We start from the raw sequence: 21,662 nt of genomic DNA on the forward strand, positions 1-21,662 counted from the left end.
CAGTACTGTCGATCCTATCTGTCTCTCACTAGCTCTCCAGGTCCCACATCAGTCCTGGCCCTGGGGCAGCAGAGGAAGGGTCCCTGCACCCATCTGCGGCTGCCTGTCCCACTGTGACGGCCTCAGGCAGGAGCTAGGCAGTTGCGGTCAGAGCTGCTGAGGGTGATGCCCGCGAGGCCACTGCCCCCTATGGCCAGGGCACTCTGCTTGTCACGCCTGGCCTGAGACTGTGGCCCCTCCTGTGGTGGCGGCAACCAAGTGGTCTGGGCTGTGGCAGTGTTGGGAGGAGGAGCAGGAAAGGTCACTGGCAGACGAGGTGGAGGAGAGGTGGGCAGGGAAAACAGGCAGAAAGGAAGGAAGGGTAGGGAGCCAGCTGCAGCAGGGTCCAGGCACAGCTCTGAGACCAGGCAGCGACCACGCTAACATTTTCACATAGTCCCTCAGTGTACTGGTACAAGTCCCAGGACTGCCTGATGACCACCCTGCATGTCTCTCTCCTGCATATAACATGCTGTTCACACAGCATCCAAATCATATAATGTCCTATTTCACAGAAACTATCATGGATGTTAAGCGACGCATACCTGTAACTAAATCCAAGTAGTGCTGATTAAAGATAAAATTACCAATATATAACATTATGGTTTGTTAAAACCGACCCATGTGGCAGGAACAAAAGCCATGCAGCCAGAGTGCTAGTCCAGGGTAACAAGCAATGTTCACAATGTCTACCTGTAATTTATGTTTTCAAATATAAACTGGGAAAACGTGAACATACTATTATAAACTCTCCCTTCCACGTAGCAATGAATTCAGGGACTCTGTATTAACAAACAGTAGGCTGATTAGGTTCTGGAGAGAGTAAAGTGTAGCAACATGTTCTTGGGGATATAAACAACTGCTTTAAGTCTACACCCTTGCCTTCTAATACAGTAGCCGCTGGCCTCATTTGGCTATTGAGTACTTGAAGTATGTGGCTAGTCCAAATTGAGTTATATCCTAAGTATAAAATACATACTAGATGGTGAAGACTTAGGAAGAAAAAGAATCCGCAAAATACTCCATTGATAATTTTCGTATTGATTATATGTTGAAATTATAATATTTTGGATATACTGGGTCAAATAAAATGTATTAGTAAAATTAGTTTCATCTTTTTTTAAAAAAATCTGTCTACTAGAAAATTTAAAATTATGTATCTGACTTACGTTATATTTCTGTTGAACAGGTCTGGTCTAAACAATCGTAAAGGTATACCTTCCAAGACAAATGTTGAAATGGGGATAATAAATACTGCGCCCTCCCTGCACCACGGCTAAGAAGGACGTTACTAATCAGGCACTGTGTTCTGTTTCACAGAGCTGGACACGGCCTCACACTTTTCAACAGTGTTTCGTGCAACTAATATCAATTAAAGGAGGCTGGTTTGTGTAAGTGACTACCTATACCTTCCAGTCTAGCTGTGGTAAAGTTTTTATTTCTATTGGGAGAGAATCTGTTGGGATCAGCAAACTGAAGGACAGAGTAAGAGCAGAAAACAAACCCTATTATATCACTAATGATACAGATGCACTAAATCCTACTGAGGAATCTTTATTCAAAAAACTCAAGTGAGGGCCACGATTATCAAGTTGACTAATGATCTGCTCTCTTTTGAGAGAGTTTAACTAGCTGAACCAGGATTCCTTAGCAGTATCATTTATGGTAATCTAAAAGCAATGAGCTATCTCAATCGACGCCAAGTTTAATCTACAAAGTATGGAAAATTCTATCTGAACCACTTCTAAAACCAAAAGAAATCAAACGCATTTCCAAAAACAAATGCACAGCTTTGCAACCCTCTGAAGCTAGATGACCGACAGCACTTTATTTTTCCTTTGGATGACTGATGACTGATGGCAGAACTAAGCCATGATGCACGGCCCCTACCACCAGACTCCTATCCCTAGCCTCTACCCTCATTAAGCCGGTGACCAGACACACGGGCTGAACACAGGCTCTGCCATTTATCTGTAGGGTAACATTAGGTAAAAAGCCCAACCCTTTAAAGTCCCAATTTCCTCATTATGTCAAATGTGGATGACTTCATCTTATCCGGCTGTGTGAAGACTAAACTGAGTTAATGTAAGCTAAATACCTATTATAAATAAAGAACAGTTTTCATTACTACCTGAATTGCAAAGACAGAAACCTTCAAAAGAATGCCTTCCCCTACACTACGGAGTATACCTGTCACCACTGCCAAGACTACTACTACTCTCTGTCACTCTGCTTCTCTCTCTTCTGTTGTTATTTCAGCCTAGCCTCTACTCCCTAACATACCGTAGTTGCCTTGCACGCTTTAGTTCTTACACAGAGGGGACTTGAATTTAGTTTCTAGCAGCCAGGTGGCATATAAACTTTTGGGTCCTTTAGCAACTATTCCCTGCAATTTTTAATTATTATGGGGTTGTTGTTGCCCTCTTCTTCAAGAAGCTTTGAGGCCTGATTTGGTTCAATTTTGGCTGTTTGAAATAATCAGAGATGGGGGTTAATGATATATAATCAATATTTGCTAAATTATTTATATGGCAAGGAGGCCTAATATTATATTGTTTTCAGCATTACAAAGGTAACTTTGAAGCATTTACCTATACGGTTGAAGTGAAGAACTGAATAATTCCTGAGCTTGGGAAACAGCAGGCCCAGCCCCTAAACTCAGCTGAGCTTGATGCTGTCCTTGCAACGGTGCATAAATGGGGATTGGAATCTGCTGAACCGAAGTTGGCTGTAATGCAATAAAAAAAATGTGTATGTACACAGATATATTACATACAGACATCAAACACACAAATCATATTTTGGAAAATAAAGTTTGGAGACGTGAAAAGAATAAAAATTAATGCCTTGTATAGCTCCCTTTTAAAAACAAATGTAAACATCTAAATTGTCCTTTCATCTCAATACCTGTTTTACATTGTTAACCATCAAGCTTTGGTAGATTTAGGAAAGCCCTTTAATTTTGCTAATACCACATAAAGGTAATCACGGGTAGTCCATTATTTGTGATCCAAGATGACTATTAAACAATCCTAAGAATGCAAAGAAACAAGTTTTGATAATTACCTGAGAAAGGCCTGGTTGAAAGCCCTGTTGCTGAGCCAAGGACGGTGGGGCCAGTCGTGCATGCTGGGTATTGAATAAATGACTTGTGTCCATATAGAAAGTCGGGATTTGTGTTACTGGCCCCCAGGAAAAACAAGCAGTTAAAATTTCAGAATTTTCCAAAGAGTAAGTAAAAGTCAAACTTCCTAGTAGATTTCAAATCGATAGTTTTTAGCAGCCAGATGGCATGTAAACTTTTGGGCTGAAAGTGAATACAGTCATGGAAAAACGAGAAGCGTGAACCTCCTGGAGTACAGGTATATGTGGATTAAACAACTGTAAGCTAGTGCTTCCGAAGGTACAGACACTCATACATGGCCAACAGGGTACAAATTGGTAAACGATTTCACGTTATCTGTTAAAATTCAAAATGAGCCTATCCTTTGAAGCAGCAAATCCACTCCAATTTTTATATCTACTTACTAGAATTTACCAACATAAAAAGAATTGACATCTCATAATGAGAAAAGTTTAGCACAGATTCTTCCGAGATTTTCTTCCCATGTATTATTATACATACTGTTTTGTCACTTGCTGTTTTTATATAGTATAGTACGTTCCAGAGAGCTTCCCATATTATATTTTTATTAACTAGTCACTATTATCAAATGTACTGCAATTTACACACACACACACACACACACATAACCAACAGGCAAGTTTACCTGTGTGATTCCTAGCTATGAAACTGCTACTACAGTGGGTATGTACATGTAAAAGCTGGTTTTCAAGAAAAATTATGCCAGTTTATACACTCACCAGCATAGATTTTAAGGGCCTACTGGAAACCCTGGTGGCATGGTGGTTAAGAGCTATGGCTGCTAACCTAAAGGCTGGCAGTTCGAATCCATCAGGCGCTCCTTGGAAACCCCGTGGGGCAGTTCTACTCTGTCCTATAGGGTCGCTATGAGTCGGGTTTTTTGATATCCTGTACCCTTATAGATACTGGGCATTAACAGATACCAGACAGTATCAATCTTTCTAATATTACCCAAACTGAAAGGTAAAAAATAACTTCATTGTTCTTCTAATTTGAATTTAAATCATTTGCGAGTCTGAATATTTTTCAAATATTTATTGACAATTTAACTTATACAATACTGTGATATTTAGAAGGGCAAGTTACCCCACCCCACTACATAATTTTTTTTTTTCTTTGCTATTCTTATTTTGTTTATTCTTCTACATGAACTTTACTATCAATTTGTCAAGTTTCAGATAACACATAAATAAATCTTTTTGTAATTTGACTGGGAATGTGTCAAGTGCATAAATTATTCTGCAAATTATTAGATATTAATTTGTCTATCTAATATGTATAATATATATATAAGAAACAATTGACAATAATATATAAGTAACGGTTATCTGCCAAGATCCCCAGAATACTTATCAAAGAGAGGGAAAGCAGTCAGCTCTGTATGGGAACAAATTTGCACAGCAGACCAAAAGCAAATTAAACTGAAACGGTTAGCTAAGAGAAAATATAAGCACTTGAAAAAGTCTCCATTCCCAGCATCCACTCCTACAAACATTACCTGCTGCCGACTGAGACACGTAGACCTGGGGACTCTGCTGCTGCTGGGCGATAAGGGAAGGCATACAGCTTAACTGTGAGAAATGGCCTGCGGACGGCAGGCTGCCTGTCTGTAACTGCTGGGGTTTCACTTTACAGATGTTTGGAGGGTCAGACGTGGTCGTAGATTTTGTACTCAGAGAAGAGGTAGTGTATGTACCAGCTCCTATATGCAAGGGAGAGATAAAATAAAGGGGAAATAGAGCATATTTAAAAGTGCTGCTGTTGTTCAAGGTAAATCACTCAAAACAGCAACAGGAAACTGAAAAGCTGCTGTTTACACCATTTATGCCCGTATGCTGCCTCAGAGCAGAAACCCACGCCTGTCACCAAATGTAAACAAGAACATAAAACCTGACAAATATAAACCAGAGACATTTAAAAGGAGGAAAAATGAAGAGTCGCCATATAAGGAGGCTGAGCATCTGCATGGCTGTTACAGTTAAGCCCCAAACTACTACTTGGCTTTTAACCTTACATTCATTCATTTATGAACAAACATCTGAATACTTACGAAAGCCCAAGTACACATATAGTAGGAGTCAGCTGATACAGTTGGAGTATTTTTCTAAAGGGGTGCTCCATTTGATTTGAAATTTTAACGCCGTGTATAACCATCTCTGGGTTTGTCTTAAAACATAATTCTGACTTCATGGCAGTTTTTTTTGAAACTTAAAACTAGCACAGTATGCCAAAATAACTGAAAGCTACTACCGCAATCACTAAACGAGAGCCAGTCAAAGAAAGTAAATCCTGTGCTGGATTTATTTCATCCATGCTGGAAAGGAGCCTTCCAGTGTCTTGGAAACCTTAGGGAGATTCAAGTGAGAAAGCGTGAAACGAAATTTGTTTTCAACAGAAGAAACACAGCTGCGTACATGGTAAAACGGCACACTTTCCTGGAGTCAAGAGATCAGAAACGTCCTGTGATAGCTGTAAAGCACCCAAATCAGTACCATTTCAAGGGAAGGATCATACGCTGGTAAACATTTAAGGAAAAAGGCAAGAAAGTCACCTTCTAACTGGGGGAACTTGATGAACTCTCCTTAAAAAAAGAAAGGGGGAAAAATCCGATGCACTCCATCCAGTCAAACAGCAGAGGCTGGAAATTCTCTACTCCTCCCTCTTATCCAGAGAGCAACGGCTCCTTCAAACTAGATACATATTGCAAAATATGCGAAAGCTGTGTGATTCTGTGTTATTTCTCAGCTGGTCTAATGAGTTGCGTATGGGTAAAAATGACAATCAATTAGCATCTGTAACTTTGAGGGACACCCAGCAAAGTCTCTTTTAGCAGCCCTAAGTAACTAAAATTGGCAACAGGAAACGTGGGGGAGGAGGTGAGAGTGCCAAGAAGTTACAGAACAGCTGACAGTGATCTCATCGTACACCTTCTGTAAATAATACTGTTTCCGTGGGACAGTCACCAGGAGAAAATCACAAGAGATTCTAAGTAATTCAAGACGTTTAAAGGAAAGGTCCGGAAGTCTGTACCTGACAATGATGCTGTAGGCGTGACTGAGGCCACAGGGATCTGAGGCATGGATGCACTTGAGAACGAGCTGTAACTGGCGGTGCCCGCTCCGCTGGCACTACTGCTGACCCCGCTTGCCAGCGGAGGTGCTGCGGACGTCACTGGAGACCCCTTTTCCCTTACGTTTGGAGAATTCTCCCACGCCTTCCGTGCAGACTCCATCTGCAACAAAATGGACATGATTTTTTTAAAAACAACAAAATATCAATATTAACACAGAACAAATACATACGCGTGTGTATGTTTATATACGTATCTATACGTAAAGATTAACACCCCAGGGCTTTCGAACATTTCTTTTTCTCTTTATGTACCATTGCTCCTTTACTCAAAGGGTGGGGTGTCGACTAGCTCCACAAACTTACTGACGGCTTTGGGAAACAGGTCAAAGGAATATCAAGTCACAGAAACAAAACCTCCACTCCACTAGTGAATAAGGAAACAGAAATACCATGCTCCTTTGCACTGTCTTGGGGCTCTGAATTTAGTGGAAAGGTCCTAAAGGCCCTCAGGAAGTAGCCATTCCCTCCTTTCTTTTCTAGCCAGTGCTTCTCAAACCGCAGATGGCAGCCATGTTTTGTTTAGCTGTTTTGTTATGCTCAAGGTCTTTTAAAAGGCAATGTAACTAGATGGGAAACCCTGGTGGCGTAGTGGTTAAGTGCTACAGCTGCTAACCAAAAGGGTGGCAGTTTGAATCCACCACACGCTCCTTGGAAACCCTATGGGGGGTAGTTCTACTCTGTCCTAAAGGGTCACTATGAGTTGGAAGGAGTTGACTCGACGGCAATAGGTTTGGTTGAAGTGGAAGCACTTCCTGTTTCACACCCAGACCCCATCAAGCATTTCTGGTAATTGTACTAGCTGTAACCAGCTGTGGAAACCCTGGCGGCACAGTAGTTAAGTGCTACAGCTGCTAACCAAAGGGTCGGCAGTTCGAATCTGCCAAGCACTCCTTGGAAACTCCATGGGACAGTTCTACTCTGTCCTGTTGGGTTGCTATGAGTCGGAATCGACTTGATGGCACTGGGTTTGGGTTTTGGTAACCATTTGTGCCCTCTGGTTTTAGCTCTAGTCTCCTAGTTTCTTAAAAGGCACAAACAGGTTTTAATTCCATAGAATAGCACCATTCAACAGACAATTGTGCAAGCCACATGTATAATTTTAAATTTTCTAGCAGCCATGTTAAAAAACACTAAAAATAGAGATTTTGGTAGCATTTTTTTCAAACCAATATATCCAAAATATTATAATTTAAACATTAATCAATATAAAACCGAAATAGTTTATATATTATTTAGTATTAAAATTTTGAGTTCAATGTGTATTTTACACTTATAAACAAAACAAAACAAAAAATCCACTGTCATTGAGTCGGTTCCGACTCATAGCGACCCCAGAGGGTTTTCGAGGCTGTCGATCTCTACGGAAGCAGACTGCCACATCTTCCTCCTGAGGAGCCGCTGGTGGCTTTGAACCGCCGGACTTCTGGTTAGCAGCTGAGTGCCTCAACCACTGAGCAACCAGGGCTCCTTACACTTATTGCACACCTCAAACTGGACTAGCCACATTTCAAGTGTGTCTAGTGGGTTGTGAACTGGAAGGTGCAGATACAGACCCTCTCCTGTCCTAAGGCTACCTGACAGGAAGGGACAGACCGTAAATCTTCATTTTATCAGTTCCACCAGTCAAAACACTGGACTGAGAAGAAAACCCAAGGGAATCTGTCAAATTCAGTTGTGATCACTTACATGAGAATACTTTTTATCAGTAACATTGGAAAGATCTTTTAGAAGTGGATTTTTTGGATCCTTGTAGTACAATGTCTAAAACTTTATTTTAATTGTAAGAATTTGAGAAACTTCCACATATTCCAACCTGTATCTCATTTTAAAACATCAAACCCATTGTTGTCAATTCTGACTCAGCGACACTGCATTTAATCTAACCTTTTCTTATGACTAAGTCACAACTGTAAATTCAAAAGATAGACCACTTTGTTTGCTTGAGCCTCTTCTCTCACCTTGCTGATTTCCAATGTGATTTATTTTAAAATAAAAGATTTTGGGGGGGGGAGGGGGGAGAAGTAAATTTAGGAAGTTAGCCACAATTCAATTTGCCTGTACTGTTTGAGATTTTTGAAGGCACTTTGGTGGTGTGGCACAATGGTTAAGTACTCACCTGCTAATCCAAAGTGTCGGCTGTTTCAACTCCCCCAGCAGTTCTGGGGGAGAAAGACCCGGCGATCTGCTGCCATAAAGATTATAGCCTAGAGAATCCTAGGGACAGTTCTACTATGTCACATGGGCTCGCTGCGAGTTGGAATCAAGTCTTCGGCACATAACGTCATCTAAGATTTTCATGATTTAGAGTGATCTGACAGACTACAGTATCTTTCATACCAGTTTTGTGTGTGTGTGCTAAAAACACATGATATTAATCAACCTTCCATAATAGATAGGTCACACGCATTTGGCTTAACTTCATTTCTTAAGTAGCAAGGAAATTTAAAGTTTGTTTTTGGAAACTGAAGGAAACTAAAAAGTACAGCTATTTAACTGTACTTTCCTTGGCAAAATATACTGTTAATAACGTCCATATACCATAACTTCACCACACTTCATCTATTACCCAAATAGAGATGCCAGAAGAAGTAAAAATGAGGAAACTAGGTTAAGTTTTAAGCAATGTAATGTAAATTTATTTTAATTCTAAATACATATTATTTCTTCTTAGAATGTGAAAATGGGAAGGAAAGGCAAAGCTCTATAGGTTTAATGAAGAATAAGCAATTGGCTTAAAGAAAAAAAAACAACATACTTGCTTATGTGAAATTAGATTATTCCCTTTAACAGGATAACGACAGAAGCCATCTCTGTGTATTACAAGACATAAGAAACCCGACTGGGATAGGCATTCAAGCGAAAACAACAACAGAGGCTGAATGGGAACTGGCACTGAAGGGTGATGCCTAGCTAAGGCCAGGAAGTGCACAAAGCAGACCTGTTCTTTGATAAGATTTCCTAGTCTCAAGCACCTTCCCAACTCCCACCCCCATGGAGACCATCAACAAGGTTCATGTCAACCAGGGCCGCATTGGGAAGCCTGCTGTAACAGATGACGTAACTGCTCGTACTATAAACCCAACAAAGAGCACCACTGAGATAAATACATCTACTTAAAAAATCCCCACTTAATTCCATGTCTTCACTTTTCTTATTAACTAGCCCTAGGTGGTAAGTACCCCCCCACCCCCGCAAACAAAAATCACATCACGATCTGCTTATGTAGCCTATACAGCACGCGCACATTAACCAGACGCCTCGCCATGGTAAATACCAGGACATCAAGTCACTGCTGAGTGGTGTTTGAGACCAATACAATTTCAAGGTATACATTTGACATCACTCCATTTCCTCAACTTAGTATTGTTGCTTATCACAGAATACTAGTAAAAATTCCCAAAGAATATTAATTTATGTCCCCTCGCATGCAATAATCAAGGCCCCTTAGAGATGAGGTCCTACGTACCTTGAAGGTGAGGCTGAAAGTAGTGGGAGGAACTGAAGAGAGGCTGGAGCTCTGCTGCATGGTCTCCCTCTTAGGGAGGGAGAGGGCGCTAGGCAGGGGCACCTGAAAAGGCAGGCGACACAGATCACAATCTAAGTCTGCTACACGAGCCTCGTTAATAAAGTTCACGCTCAAGTACTCTCCGGGTGTTGTTTTTTCATCAGCCAAAAGGAATATCTAAGTGCTTAGAATTACCTTGTGTTTACGGTAATTGATAATTATGGACATCTTGCATAATTCTAAGGGAATTACCATCTGCCTTTCTATGCATGAATTGACAGTCTGCCGCAAATATAAGGTATACTCACAGCAGCTCTTTAGGACAGAGTAGAACTGCCCCATAGGGTTTCCAAGGAGTGGCTGGTGGATTTGAACTGCCGACTTTTTGGTGAGCAGCTGAGCTCTTCACCACTGCGCCGCCAGGGCTCCCCTGAAGGCAATACCTCTCATATTTTTAATGTGTATAGGAATAACCTGGGAATGCTGTTAAAATGCAGATTCTGATTCAGTAGGTTTGGGGTGAGGCCTAAGATTCTAACAAGCTCCCAGGTAATGCTGATGCTACTGGTCCATGTGTAGCAAAGCTCTAAGGAATACAATTACCACCGTTTATGGGACCCACAGGTTCTATCAGAGACATTTAACATAACACAGCGAAAAATTTAAGAAAATCTCTCTGCGATATAGTCAACTTTCTTCTAAGTAAATTCAAGAACAAATGTACTAATTTCAGGGGTGAGGGAAGTACGAAATATTCCCCACCTTGATATACTGAACAAAATGGCTTTGCTACAGTAATAAAATGATAAATACTATTAGAAATTTGATACTGACAACTTACTATGCATCTCTTTTTTTTTCTCTAAGTCTCTGGATCTAGAGATTTTGTTACATACTACTCTGATTGTTAACTCAGTTTTTTTAAGGTAATCATTTGTGATACCGGACTGTCTAAAGAAGCTCTGTGATACTGTGGACTATCTAATGGAAATTCTTGCATGAATCTGAGCTACAGTCATCAAAAACCCCACCTGCATTCAAGTCTTCAAGACCTTCAAGATACAAAACATTCGTAACGTTAACCAGTAAATAACAGTTAAGATCCTACAAAGGTGTATTAAGCCTCAATAAGGGGAATAAGCATCTTTTAAGTATAATTAAAAAAGGATAGAGCTTCTTTGTATAAAACGGAACCTCTAAACAGACTAATGAAAGAAAAAAGAACATTTCAAAAGGTCCAAACACATCTGTTTTTAACACTATAGTAACTAAATTCAGAATCACCACCACACTTGGCACAAGCAAGCAACACCGTGAAATCACTCCAGACTGAAGACCATTATTTAATGCTCCTGGACCCAAACTGATCTTTCTGTTTTCAAATGTATCTTGCATCCACTGCTAACAATTAAATATCGACTATTCGCCTATACATGACCCGGTCTCTTCCCCTAAATAGACATCAGTGTGCAAAATAGACATCAGTGTACAAGTCCCCATGTTAATCAGCCGTACAGATCACAGAGAAACCTTGGAAATGTTCATCTGGTTATTTTCCATAACTTCTAAGGGTTCTGGCAATAATGATCTTTTCTTCCTCATTCCCATTTCATAAATTTTTAGACAGTAGTTTGGCAGAAAGCATCACATACTCTCTTGAAAAAGAAAGTTACACCTTAGATACAGTCTATATATTTTTCAAATGGAGAAAACATACCACAATTTAAACTTTATCTGTTAAGACTTTACTGATTCAGTATTTGATAATCTGGATGGTGACACAAGCGCTGACAGGAAGTCTTTTCTCCCTTCCCAAGTTTTCCATTATTTAGTTAAAATAATAATTAGTTAAAAATAATTTAAACCATCATCAAAAAGGGGGTAGGGACGCACAGGTATGGCACATGAAGTTTATAACGTGCCAAAGCTGCAGGAGTTATATCAGTCTGCTCTCAGGGAGGTCTGTGATCACTAAGAAAAAGTCTGTGGCTTGCTCCTTTTTCTTTTCCATAGCTAAGTATTAAGAGCTCTCTGGCTGGACTATAAAGTTGGACTGAGTGACTCTAATGCTTCTTAACTCCCTACAATTCTATATACTTGATGCTAGAGGGAAGAATAAAACGCTTAGAAAAAAACTACAAAAAGATAAAAAAAAAAAATCAAGATTTTTACAATCAAGATGACACAGCTAAAGCTCTTTGTGACAGAGCTTTCAGTATTTATTTGCAGACGGTATTTTTGAAAAGGAGGACAGACAGGTGACTCTGAGAACCTTTGCTTACTGTAGAGGCTATATTTGAAAAGAGCAACTGCCTGAATTTCCTCCATATCTGCTCTCCAAAACACGGACCATGCTAGTAATTTCTGAAACGCTCTTCTAAGTTACACAGTGTGACCATGGCAGGCTTTTTCATCTGCCAGTCGGTGGACTGGAGGAAACGAACTGTATTGACTTTTAATACAACCATGCAGTATAACAGGGTTGCTCTGGGAAACCATGGCCCCATTTATAACATAACCTACTATTACCTTCTAATACGGTATTTAAGAGTTTTCAAAGTACTTACATGTACATTCTAGCTCAATCTTCACAACAGGGATATTGTTATTGTTGAAGTCCAGTACATTTTCAAAAAATATTCAAAAGAAAATACCTAAGCCTTTGAAAACACTAATTATCCTTTAGTTTTAAGTCAGTGAGGTTTCACCGCCTTAGGTAAAGGTTTCATTAAAATAAAATCACAACCAAACAAAATGCCGAACTTGTAGAACATGAGAACTACAACAAAAATTCTTACCAGAACCAGGTTAACAGGATTAGTACTTAGGAAACTAAGCCTAAGTACCACAAATCTTGATTTTGAATAGACAGCCAACGACTTTCAAACAAAATCAACTTTGACTATCTTTGTTAACTATAATACAATGTTCCTAAAAACAAATTTACTACCAACTCTTTCCCTGCTTAAGAGTCAAATATTGGTCACACAGTGAGTACAACCCAAGATGACAGATAACAGCTAAGTTCCTATCTGAACCTGCCACATAGCAGATTGATTACTTACGTTATTAACCAAAGTATCTTCCATCTTTGTGTTATTAGTAGCCACAGTGTTAGGCAGGGAAGAAGAAGGTGTAGTATAGTCTGTGACTGACTCCTGTGGAGTAGTAATAGAAAAAAATATGTTTTAAATTGAATTACTGAGTCATTTTCTAACGAGCACCAAACAGTTGTAAAGTTATTTTGGAAGAAAGGAGCGAGAACAGACCTCAGCTCACTCAAGGTTCATTTATCAGTCAACAGTAGGCTATAAAACATGGACCTACCACTGAAAAGGGTAACATTTCAACTGTTGCTGGGGTCCTGTACATTTTTAAAATGCATTGCATAGTACTAAGAAGTTGTCAACAGTACCAATTATTTATTTCTGAGAATTACAAATAAATTTTTCTGCATTTTCCATATACTAAATCCATAGCTTACTTTCTATTATTGATTTTTATTTCTCTTCAATGTAGATAAACAAATGTCAGGAACTCAAGTTGTCACAATTACTTAGGTTTTAGGGTATGTTTATTTTCATGAATGTCTTTTTTAAATATGTTACAGTTAGATCACATAAGCTTTTTACTTACATGAATTCAATCGAATGACAATAAGAAAAAGAAAAATATTCATATAATATGAAAGATTTCATCTAACTTTCTTCTCAATGAATATTATGTCCTAGAGTGAACATGAAATGACAGATAAATTTGCTGTTCCCACAAGTGTTAGTTCCTGTAAGTTACTAAGGGTATCTTGCCTTAAGGAGTGTTTTTAAGGAAGCATTTTTTCATTCAGCATGGCCCCCATATGCAAGACAACTACTTCCTCTGGTGCTCAGCCAGTGAAAAAGTGCTTTGTTCCAACTCTAGAAGAAAACTAGCTATACTGGAAATAAGGAAAGACTGTACATCGAATGTAGTGAAAAATCACAACTTTTGACTTTTGTCTTATTTCCTTACTTTAGAATCTCACCAGTTAGCAAGATAAGGCTCTACCATCCCTCTATTAACAAAACTTATTTTAAGTAACATAGAGCAACTCCTTCAAAGCCTCCAAATTGAAAATGAAAAGCATTCCAATCTTGTGTAGATGTTTCTCACTTCAAGCTACTTAAAAAGCCCAGATTCAAGAATAAATTTCCACATTAAAAAATTCACCGTCAAGAATCTTTAGATGATTTAGGCACACCATAAAATCTTCTCTGTAGAATTAATAACCCACATTAAAAACAAAACAAAACAAAACAAAAAAAACACTCAGTGCTGTTGAGTCGATTCTGACTCATAGCGACTCTACAGGACAGAGTAGAACTGTCCCATAGTTTCCAAGGAGCGCCTGGTGGACTTGAACTGCCGACCCTTTGGTTAGCAGCCATAGCACTTAACCACTACGCCACCAGGGTTTCCTAATAACCCACATAGTCTATAGTATTATATGCCTCAAGCAAAAAAGTATACCGTTGCTGCTTTTGTCCCTTATCTTCGACACAGTCTGCATCAACTGAACTAGTAATTACTGCATGCTGTGTACCTTTGCGTTAGTGCCAAATTCTGCAGAAGACACCGAAATCATTGTTCCTATTTCAGCAGACATTTCCGAGACGGTTTTGGTTTCCTTTGTTGTGACAGGATCTGTACTTCTGCCTGTGGCAGGGCTTGGCTTCTCTTGTCCTTCTGGCTCCACCTGCTGACCATCTTTTACTTTTCTATTTTTTAATGAACGCTCCTTTCCAATGGGACCAGGTTTATGTTCCTTGCTTTCCACTGGACTCAAATCTGGAAGCTAAATTCAACGTTTATGACAAGGATGCACCATGATCAAAGATATTTATTAAAAGCTAAACTGAATTTTAAACAGGTATTTGCTCTCTGTAAGTGCTGGTGGCTTTCCTAAAAGTATATCTGGAACACGAATTGTATTTACCTTCTGGGCTTTGATAGGTCCTGCCCGTGGCTGCTTCTGCCGTTGTTCTTTGGGTTCAGGTATTTTGTCATTAGGTTTATCGGAAAGCACAGGAACAACTTCGTTTTCATTCCCGTTTGAAGCTGGGGCACCAAACTGAATTGTGTCAATTCCTATTTCAACTCCACTTTCTTGACCATTCTTTGTTCCCTAGTAAAAGAACATTTAAAAACTTGTCAAAACAAAATAGAGCTCAAATTTGACTAATTTATGTAACACTACATATTTTAAACAGTACAACAGAAGTAGGATTGAAGTGACCTACACACCTACAACCTCAACTGGGATTAATTACAGATTGTTTTATAGCTTCCCCATAACCACTCCTGACCTGTATTAGAAAACAACTGATAAAATTAAGACCAGCCAAGACTTAAGTTTTAAATGTCCTGGCTCTTATGAGTGCAGACCATACTCTCAAGTTGTCGGCATTTAAAACAAAAGTAAAAGCAACAAACACACAAAGATATAACCAGCAATAAACAAACAAATGAACAAACAAACAGAATAATGAATGAATGGGGGAGGGGGAGAAGAGATACAGCAATACTAATACCATTTAATTCTCAGAAGTTTGTAAAGATGGAGAACTACAAAGGCCAGCGAGGTGGGAGACAGCAGGTGATGGGAGTGGTGGTACAAGATGGACAAGCAGACGCCAAACCACATAGCACTTTGTAAGCCAAAGGATGTTTATAATAACCTAGTGCAGTTTTCTCACGAAAAACACACCAAGTTCACCTTCAGGCTTTGGTATTTGGTCATACAGTTGAATCATTACTTAAAGATCATTTTTGGCATCTCTAAAGTTAGCATGAAGTTAGCAATTACTGTCTAAGGCTAATGTCATATCTAGCACTGCAACAATGTCAACAATATGATAGGGCGTGTCATTCAGATTTATTTTTAATATTTGGATATTTACTTTCAAAATATAGGCAAACATTTTAGATGTAACTTAGAATAAAAATCTCCACACGCTTTAGTCAATGTTGAAATCCTACCCAAAACCAAACCAAACCCACTGCCGTCGAGTCTATTCTGACTCATAGCGACCCTATAGGACAGAGTAGAACTGCCCCGTAGAGTTTCCAAGGAGTGCCTGGTGGATTCAAGCTGCCGATCTCTTGGTTAGCAGCTGTAGCACTTAACCACTATGCCACCAGGGTTTCCACACTCATAGCATTAAACCAAATAATAAGAAAATAATTAAGAACTCAACTTTAGTAGAGAAGAAGTCTCATTAGGGATTTCTTTCCATCTTGTAAAATGAATTAAAAGTAAAATGTCAACTTTGCTACCTTAAAATTTCACAAGGAGAAAAAAACTCCAAAATCATGTATAATGAACATCCACAAAAAACCACCTTCTACCCAGAAAACATAAAGAGCATAAAAAGGATGAATTAAAAAAAGAGGAAAGTATGAGAGAAAAATGAGATAACCCTCCAACATCTTGCTGGTCACTGACTGAAGCTGAAAGTTAAGTATTCCTTTAGTATTATAAACTTGGAGTAGTACAGCAAGAAAAATCTAGCAGCTAAGAGTGCTAAGAAATTATTATTCATGTACTTTAATGTCAATCAATAGAACTAGACCACCAAACATTTTAAGAATAAAATTATTAAATTCAGTGTACCCATCAAAAAACAAGGAACTGAAACAAACTTTCCACTGTTCTCTCCTTCATATCACATGAAAAATCTTAAACTTTCTGCATAAGAAAAGCTCTCTGATTAATCAAAAATCCAATACCAACAGGCTGAAGAAAAATGCTGAAACTGAGGGTCTTAAATATTGAATCCAGTGACTCCCAATTCTAGTTGTACAAGGAGTCCTATGTAGAACTTTTAACATCAAAACAGATGATGTCTACTCCAGACTTACAAAGTCAGAAAGCTGGAGTAGGGGTTGGTGTTTGGAGCTAACTTTAACTTCTTTCATTTTTTCACCCTCTGTATTTCATTTTTCCCCACATTCCATATTTAATGCATCAGTAAATCTTGTTAGCTTGACCTTCAAATACCCAGAAACCAACCATTTCTCAGCATCTCTACTGCCACTTCCTGGTTTAAGGTACCATCTTCTGACCTGGATTATAATAGCATCCTAACTTTTACTCTTGTCCCCCATCGCCCCCCACACCAACTTTTCTTGACACATCAGCCAGAACAATCTTTTTAACAAAGTCAGATCCTGCCACTCCTTTGCTCAAAGCCCTCCAATGTCTTCTTATCTCTTTCAAAGGCCTTAGAGGGTCTGCTATTTCTTCTCCAACTTTAAATACTCTCTTCCCATCTCTTACTTCACTCGTCACATGGGCCCCCCGATCTTCCTCAAACTCATCAGCGGTGCTCCTTTGTACTGGCTATTCTCTGACCCTGGAATTCACTTTCCCTCAAGCCTCTGAACAGCATGCTCTCTTATCTCCTTCAAGTCTTTACCTGTACCAGCTCAGCAGGCTTTTCTGGCAACTCTATTCTAAAACATCTCCATACTCCTTGGGAAATTCCTTAGGCACTTCCACTGACTCGCTTTTCTCCTTAGCACTGATCACCATCTAACATCCTGCATGTTATTAACTGTTAGTTACTACAGTGGGAGCCACAAGTTTTGCCAGTCCACAGGTTAGAACACTGCCTGGTATGTCATTAGTGTTATATGAATGTTAACTGAATAAATGAATGGGGAATCAATGACCTTAATAGTTATTTACCAATACTGTCTGTGTTTGAGAAATTATATTGAACCACCCCCAGGTTCTGTGAACTCTGCTTCTAAGTACTTACACTAACTATTCAAGGTAAAACATTGTAGAAAAATCAAAACAATAGTAATTGCATTAAAAAAAAAATTTTATGAGCATTACCTGGGAACTTATTCGAAATGTACTCAGGCTTCAACCTCAAACTAATGAATCAGAAACTCTGGGCTCGGGGCCCAGCAATCTGTTTTAATAAGCCCTCCAGAAGACTCTGATGGATGCCGAAGTCTGAAACATTGTTGTAAGGAAAAGTCTGCCACACCAACCCCACCAAACCCTTTTTAAATCTGTTCCTACCTCTGCCGAAGCAGCTGATCCAAAGGATGTTAAGGGCTTATTCCACGCACTGACTGAAGACGGCTGTGGTGGGCTAATGGGGCCCACTGAAAAGAAGCCACAGAAAACGTGATCATTCAAATTCTGAGGCCAATAATCCCTAATCTGTTCAATCTTTTCTCTTAATGATAGCCAGACATTGAAACAATGACTTCTCATGTCACATTTAAAGAGATAACATACAAACCCACTAAACTTCACGTATCAATTTTTTATAAACAAAAATTGTGTCCATGAAAATACAACATGGTTGTTAAAAGTATAACATGCTTATTCTAGAAACAAAGGTTTTTCGATAGGAAGCTAAGAAATCATTACTGCTTCCTATTAACAAAAAATGAGGCGGTTAGAAAAAACTGAGTATATACATAAAAATTGAAAAAAGCCCCAAACCCAGTGTCCCACGCTGTCCCCCACCGCTCACTTCTCTGTTGTAAACTTACGCTTCTTAGAGATGTCACTCAGCACTGCAGCTGGGGCCACCTTGTTGTCCCACAGTTCAGCTGTCAGAGTGCCATGGCACTGCGAGTTCTGGATTGGTTTTCCCGTGGTTACGTAATCTGTGCCATTAGGGGTTTGAGCTGAAGGCAGCCTAATTAAAGGTGGTGGCTGTTTTGAAGTCTGTGTTGTAGGCTGGAGTGAATTCTGGATTGTTTTGTGAGTCTGTACCTGAGTCTGGGCTGGGGCAGATGGGCCAGGGGCAGAGGGGGCTGGGGCTGAAGCTGAGGCTGGGGCAAGTGGGACTGGGGCAGCTGGAGCTGAGGCTGGGGCAGCTGGAGCTGAGGCTGTGGAGGCAGCTGGGGATGATGCTGTTGGGGCTGCAGCTGGAGTTGAAGCTGCTCCTAGGGCTGAGGCAAGGATGGGGACTGAGGCGACTGTTGAGGCAAGAATGGGGACTGAGGCTGGGGCTGGGGCTGAGACTGAGGCAAGGATGGGGGTTGGGGCTGGGACTGGAGCTGAGGAAGAGGCTGTGGCTGTGGCTGAGGTGCAGGCTGGAGCCGGCGCTGAGGCTGGAAGTGAAACTGAGGGTGAAGCTGAGGCTGGTGGTGGAACAGGGGTTAAGGCTGATACTGGCATTGGAACTGAGGTGGGGGCTGGGACTGGGGCTGAGGCTGAAGCTGGAACTGCAGCTGAGGCTAGAGCCGGAGCTGGAGCTGAGGCCATGGCTGGACCTGAGGCTGGAGACTGTGCTTGCTGGGTCCCTGCAGTCTGTTTTTTGGCAAATCTTGGAGGAAGCTTAGAGGTCTGACTTCTTCCTTTTTCATTTGCATTCTTTTTGTTCCAGACCTGAAAAAATTTGGAAGGAATTATTTCTGTCAATAATGCAGCTGAAAGCAACAGTTCATAAATGCAATTTTTCAGAGAACTACCTACTGCTAATTTGGCTCCTTTACTTTTCAAAATGCGTACTCCACAGTCTGAAAATGTCAAGGCTGTTAAGGAGATTTTAAGTTATGAGAAGCCAAGATGATGTAAGGAAAAAAGATAAATATACATTTTTGATACATGAATTCACAATCTTTTCTCCATAATTCTGAAATCCAGAATACTAAAAAAGTTTGTGATAAATTCATCAGGCAGCAAAACCTAACTTGCTCTGACAAAAAGCTAGTTAACAGTCTTCATTCAATTCAGGTCAGCCATAGAAACATTAATTCCAGGAGTGTTGCTGTGGCATATGCTATACAGGGAATAAACCAAAAAACCAAACCCACTGCCATCGAGTCGATCCCGACTCATAGTGACCCTATAGGACAGGGCAGAACTGCCCCATGGAGTTTCCAAGGAGTGCCTGGTGGGTGTGAACTGCCAACCTTTTGGTTAGCAGCCACAGTACTTAACCACTACGCCACCAGCGTTTTCATATAAAAAAAAAAAAAATTTTTTTTTTTACAGGGTATAAAAATAGGCACTACTGTATTACCTACCTAAAATAAAAAAATAAATGACTTCTGAAAAGATCTAGTCTCAATATATATTAAATTCAATACACATTGCCTTCTATAATAGAATCCTAAAAAAATTTCTTGTCTTCAAGCCTTCTCATCTAATTCCCCCAAAATCGGCTGATGAGATGAGTTGGTTCTGACTCATAGCAACCTTGTCAGACAGAGCAGAGCTTCCCCACAGGGTTTCCAAGAAGCGGCTGGTGGATTCAGACTGCCAACCTTTTGGTTAGCAGCCGAGCTCTTAACCCCTGTGCCACCACGGCTCTATCTAATAGGGCTCTTTAAAACCATGATCCATGTGTTCTATTTATTTTTATCTCCTGTCAGCATTAAGCAAAGTGGGTTTATTTGGGTTGTTTTAAATGGAATGATTTATCTTGATTCATACTGTGTATTTAAATAAACTAATTTAGATTACAATCAAAACTTTTATAGTCCAAAAATCTGCAATCTATTGGATCATGGTGGTTGTGTTCATTAGATTTCTAAGATAATTTTAAATTACCTCGGTAACTCTGTCACGAAGCAGACAGGCAAATAAGATACCCAGTACTAAAACAGAAAATATGTTCTCAAATTAAAGATGATCTGCTCTAAGGCAAGTGGTGACCTATAGTGATTACACTGTATTTAAATTTTACCTCACCTGGTTCAGAACAGTTCAAAGTTGTGAAAATCAAGTTACTCTCAACACTTGAATAACAGAAGCAGCATTGACTTTATAGGTAGACGGAAAAGCTGATCACTTGCTAGTACACACTGGGCAACAACCTAAATAATTAGCAACAAACTGAAACAAGTTTTAAACCTGTATGATCTGTTCTTCCTTCTTGCGGCGTTCTTCATCCTGTAAACGTTTTTGCTGTTTTTTGGATACCACTTCCGTAAAACCATCATCATTCAAGTTTGACTGGGGATCTTCCACTACTGTTACTTCAGGGTGGTCATCGATTATAACAACACCTGTGGGTATCAAAAAGATCCAAAATGGTATTTTTGTGTTTTTCAATCGAAGGGTTCAATGTTTAAATGCACTGTTTAGTCTAATGGTATTTAAAAAAAAAAAAGGAAGGAAGGAAAAAAAAAGGACAACTCAAAGATAATTCACAGTATAAGTTATCTCCCATTTCCCATCCCATAAGACAGCCACTCATTAAAATGACCTAAGGATCAAAATTTGAAAAGATTTCAGAAACAACGTCCAAAATAAAAGGCCTAAAACTATTTCCTTTGGATGATATACAGTTCTACTGACCTACCTTTTCTGTCTTAAGCAATACAGGGACAACGCCTAAAAATCAGAACTATCCTGTGACCTTAGTCAAAGTACGTAACTTCTCCTCTCTGTGTCCGCTCGGATCTGCGCAGGGCTTCACATACACGGCTGCCTTACCTCTTCTGTGTCTCATCATTCTAGGGAGTGCGTATTACTATTAGTTCCCTTTTTTGAATGAAATAAGTGCAGAGAGGCTGATTTGTTAAAGGCCATTAGGTGAGGAGGTGGTCAGACTAGTTGGTCTTGTGACTCCTAATGCCTCTACAGACCCTTGTCTACAATGTGAAGGTGTTAAAAAAAAAAAAAGATAGGCAAGTCAAAGCGCCACGTAAATGCAAGCAATATAATGTACATACATCAGAATCATCCAGCAGATAAATAACAAGATATATTTCCAACTTACTGTCCAACTAACCATCATTTTAGTTATCTTGTTAGAAATTATGTATTCCAATGAGCATAAAAAAATCTAGATCTGTTAAATATTATTTCAAGGAAAAAGAAAT

At 39.6% G+C, this 21,662-nt stretch overlaps 1 protein-coding gene across 11 annotated transcripts in view; it reads right to left on the minus strand.

Moving 5' to 3' along the window:
* Positions 1-21,662, minus strand: part of PRRC2C (proline rich coiled-coil 2C) — a 90,023-nt gene that overhangs the window by 8,297 nt on the left and 60,064 nt on the right. For all 11 annotated transcript variants that reach the window (XM_010594952.3, XM_010594954.3, XM_003414875.4 and 8 more), the window contains exons 18-28: positions 20,689-20,843; positions 18,375-19,218; positions 17,893-17,978; positions 14,794-14,982; positions 14,401-14,652; positions 12,887-12,979; positions 9,783-9,884; positions 6,215-6,416; positions 4,683-4,886; positions 3,106-3,221; positions 2,631-2,767 (exon numbers count right to left, since the gene is read on the minus strand). In XM_010594952.3, coding sequence (XP_010593254.2) covers positions 2,631-2,767; positions 3,106-3,221; positions 4,683-4,886; positions 6,215-6,416; positions 9,783-9,884; positions 12,887-12,979; positions 14,401-14,652; positions 14,794-14,982; positions 17,893-17,978; positions 18,375-19,218; positions 20,689-20,843 — 2,380 coding nt within the window. The remainder of the gene's footprint in view (positions 1-2,630; positions 2,768-3,105; positions 3,222-4,682; positions 4,887-6,214; positions 6,417-9,782; positions 9,885-12,886; positions 12,980-14,400; positions 14,653-14,793; positions 14,983-17,892; positions 17,979-18,374; positions 19,219-20,688; positions 20,844-21,662) is intronic.

Source organism: Loxodonta africana, chromosome 3 (assembly GCF_030014295.1).
Source record: "Loxodonta africana isolate mLoxAfr1 chromosome 3, mLoxAfr1.hap2, whole genome shotgun sequence".
NCBI classification, from domain to species: domain Eukaryota; kingdom Metazoa; phylum Chordata; class Mammalia; order Proboscidea; family Elephantidae; genus Loxodonta; species Loxodonta africana.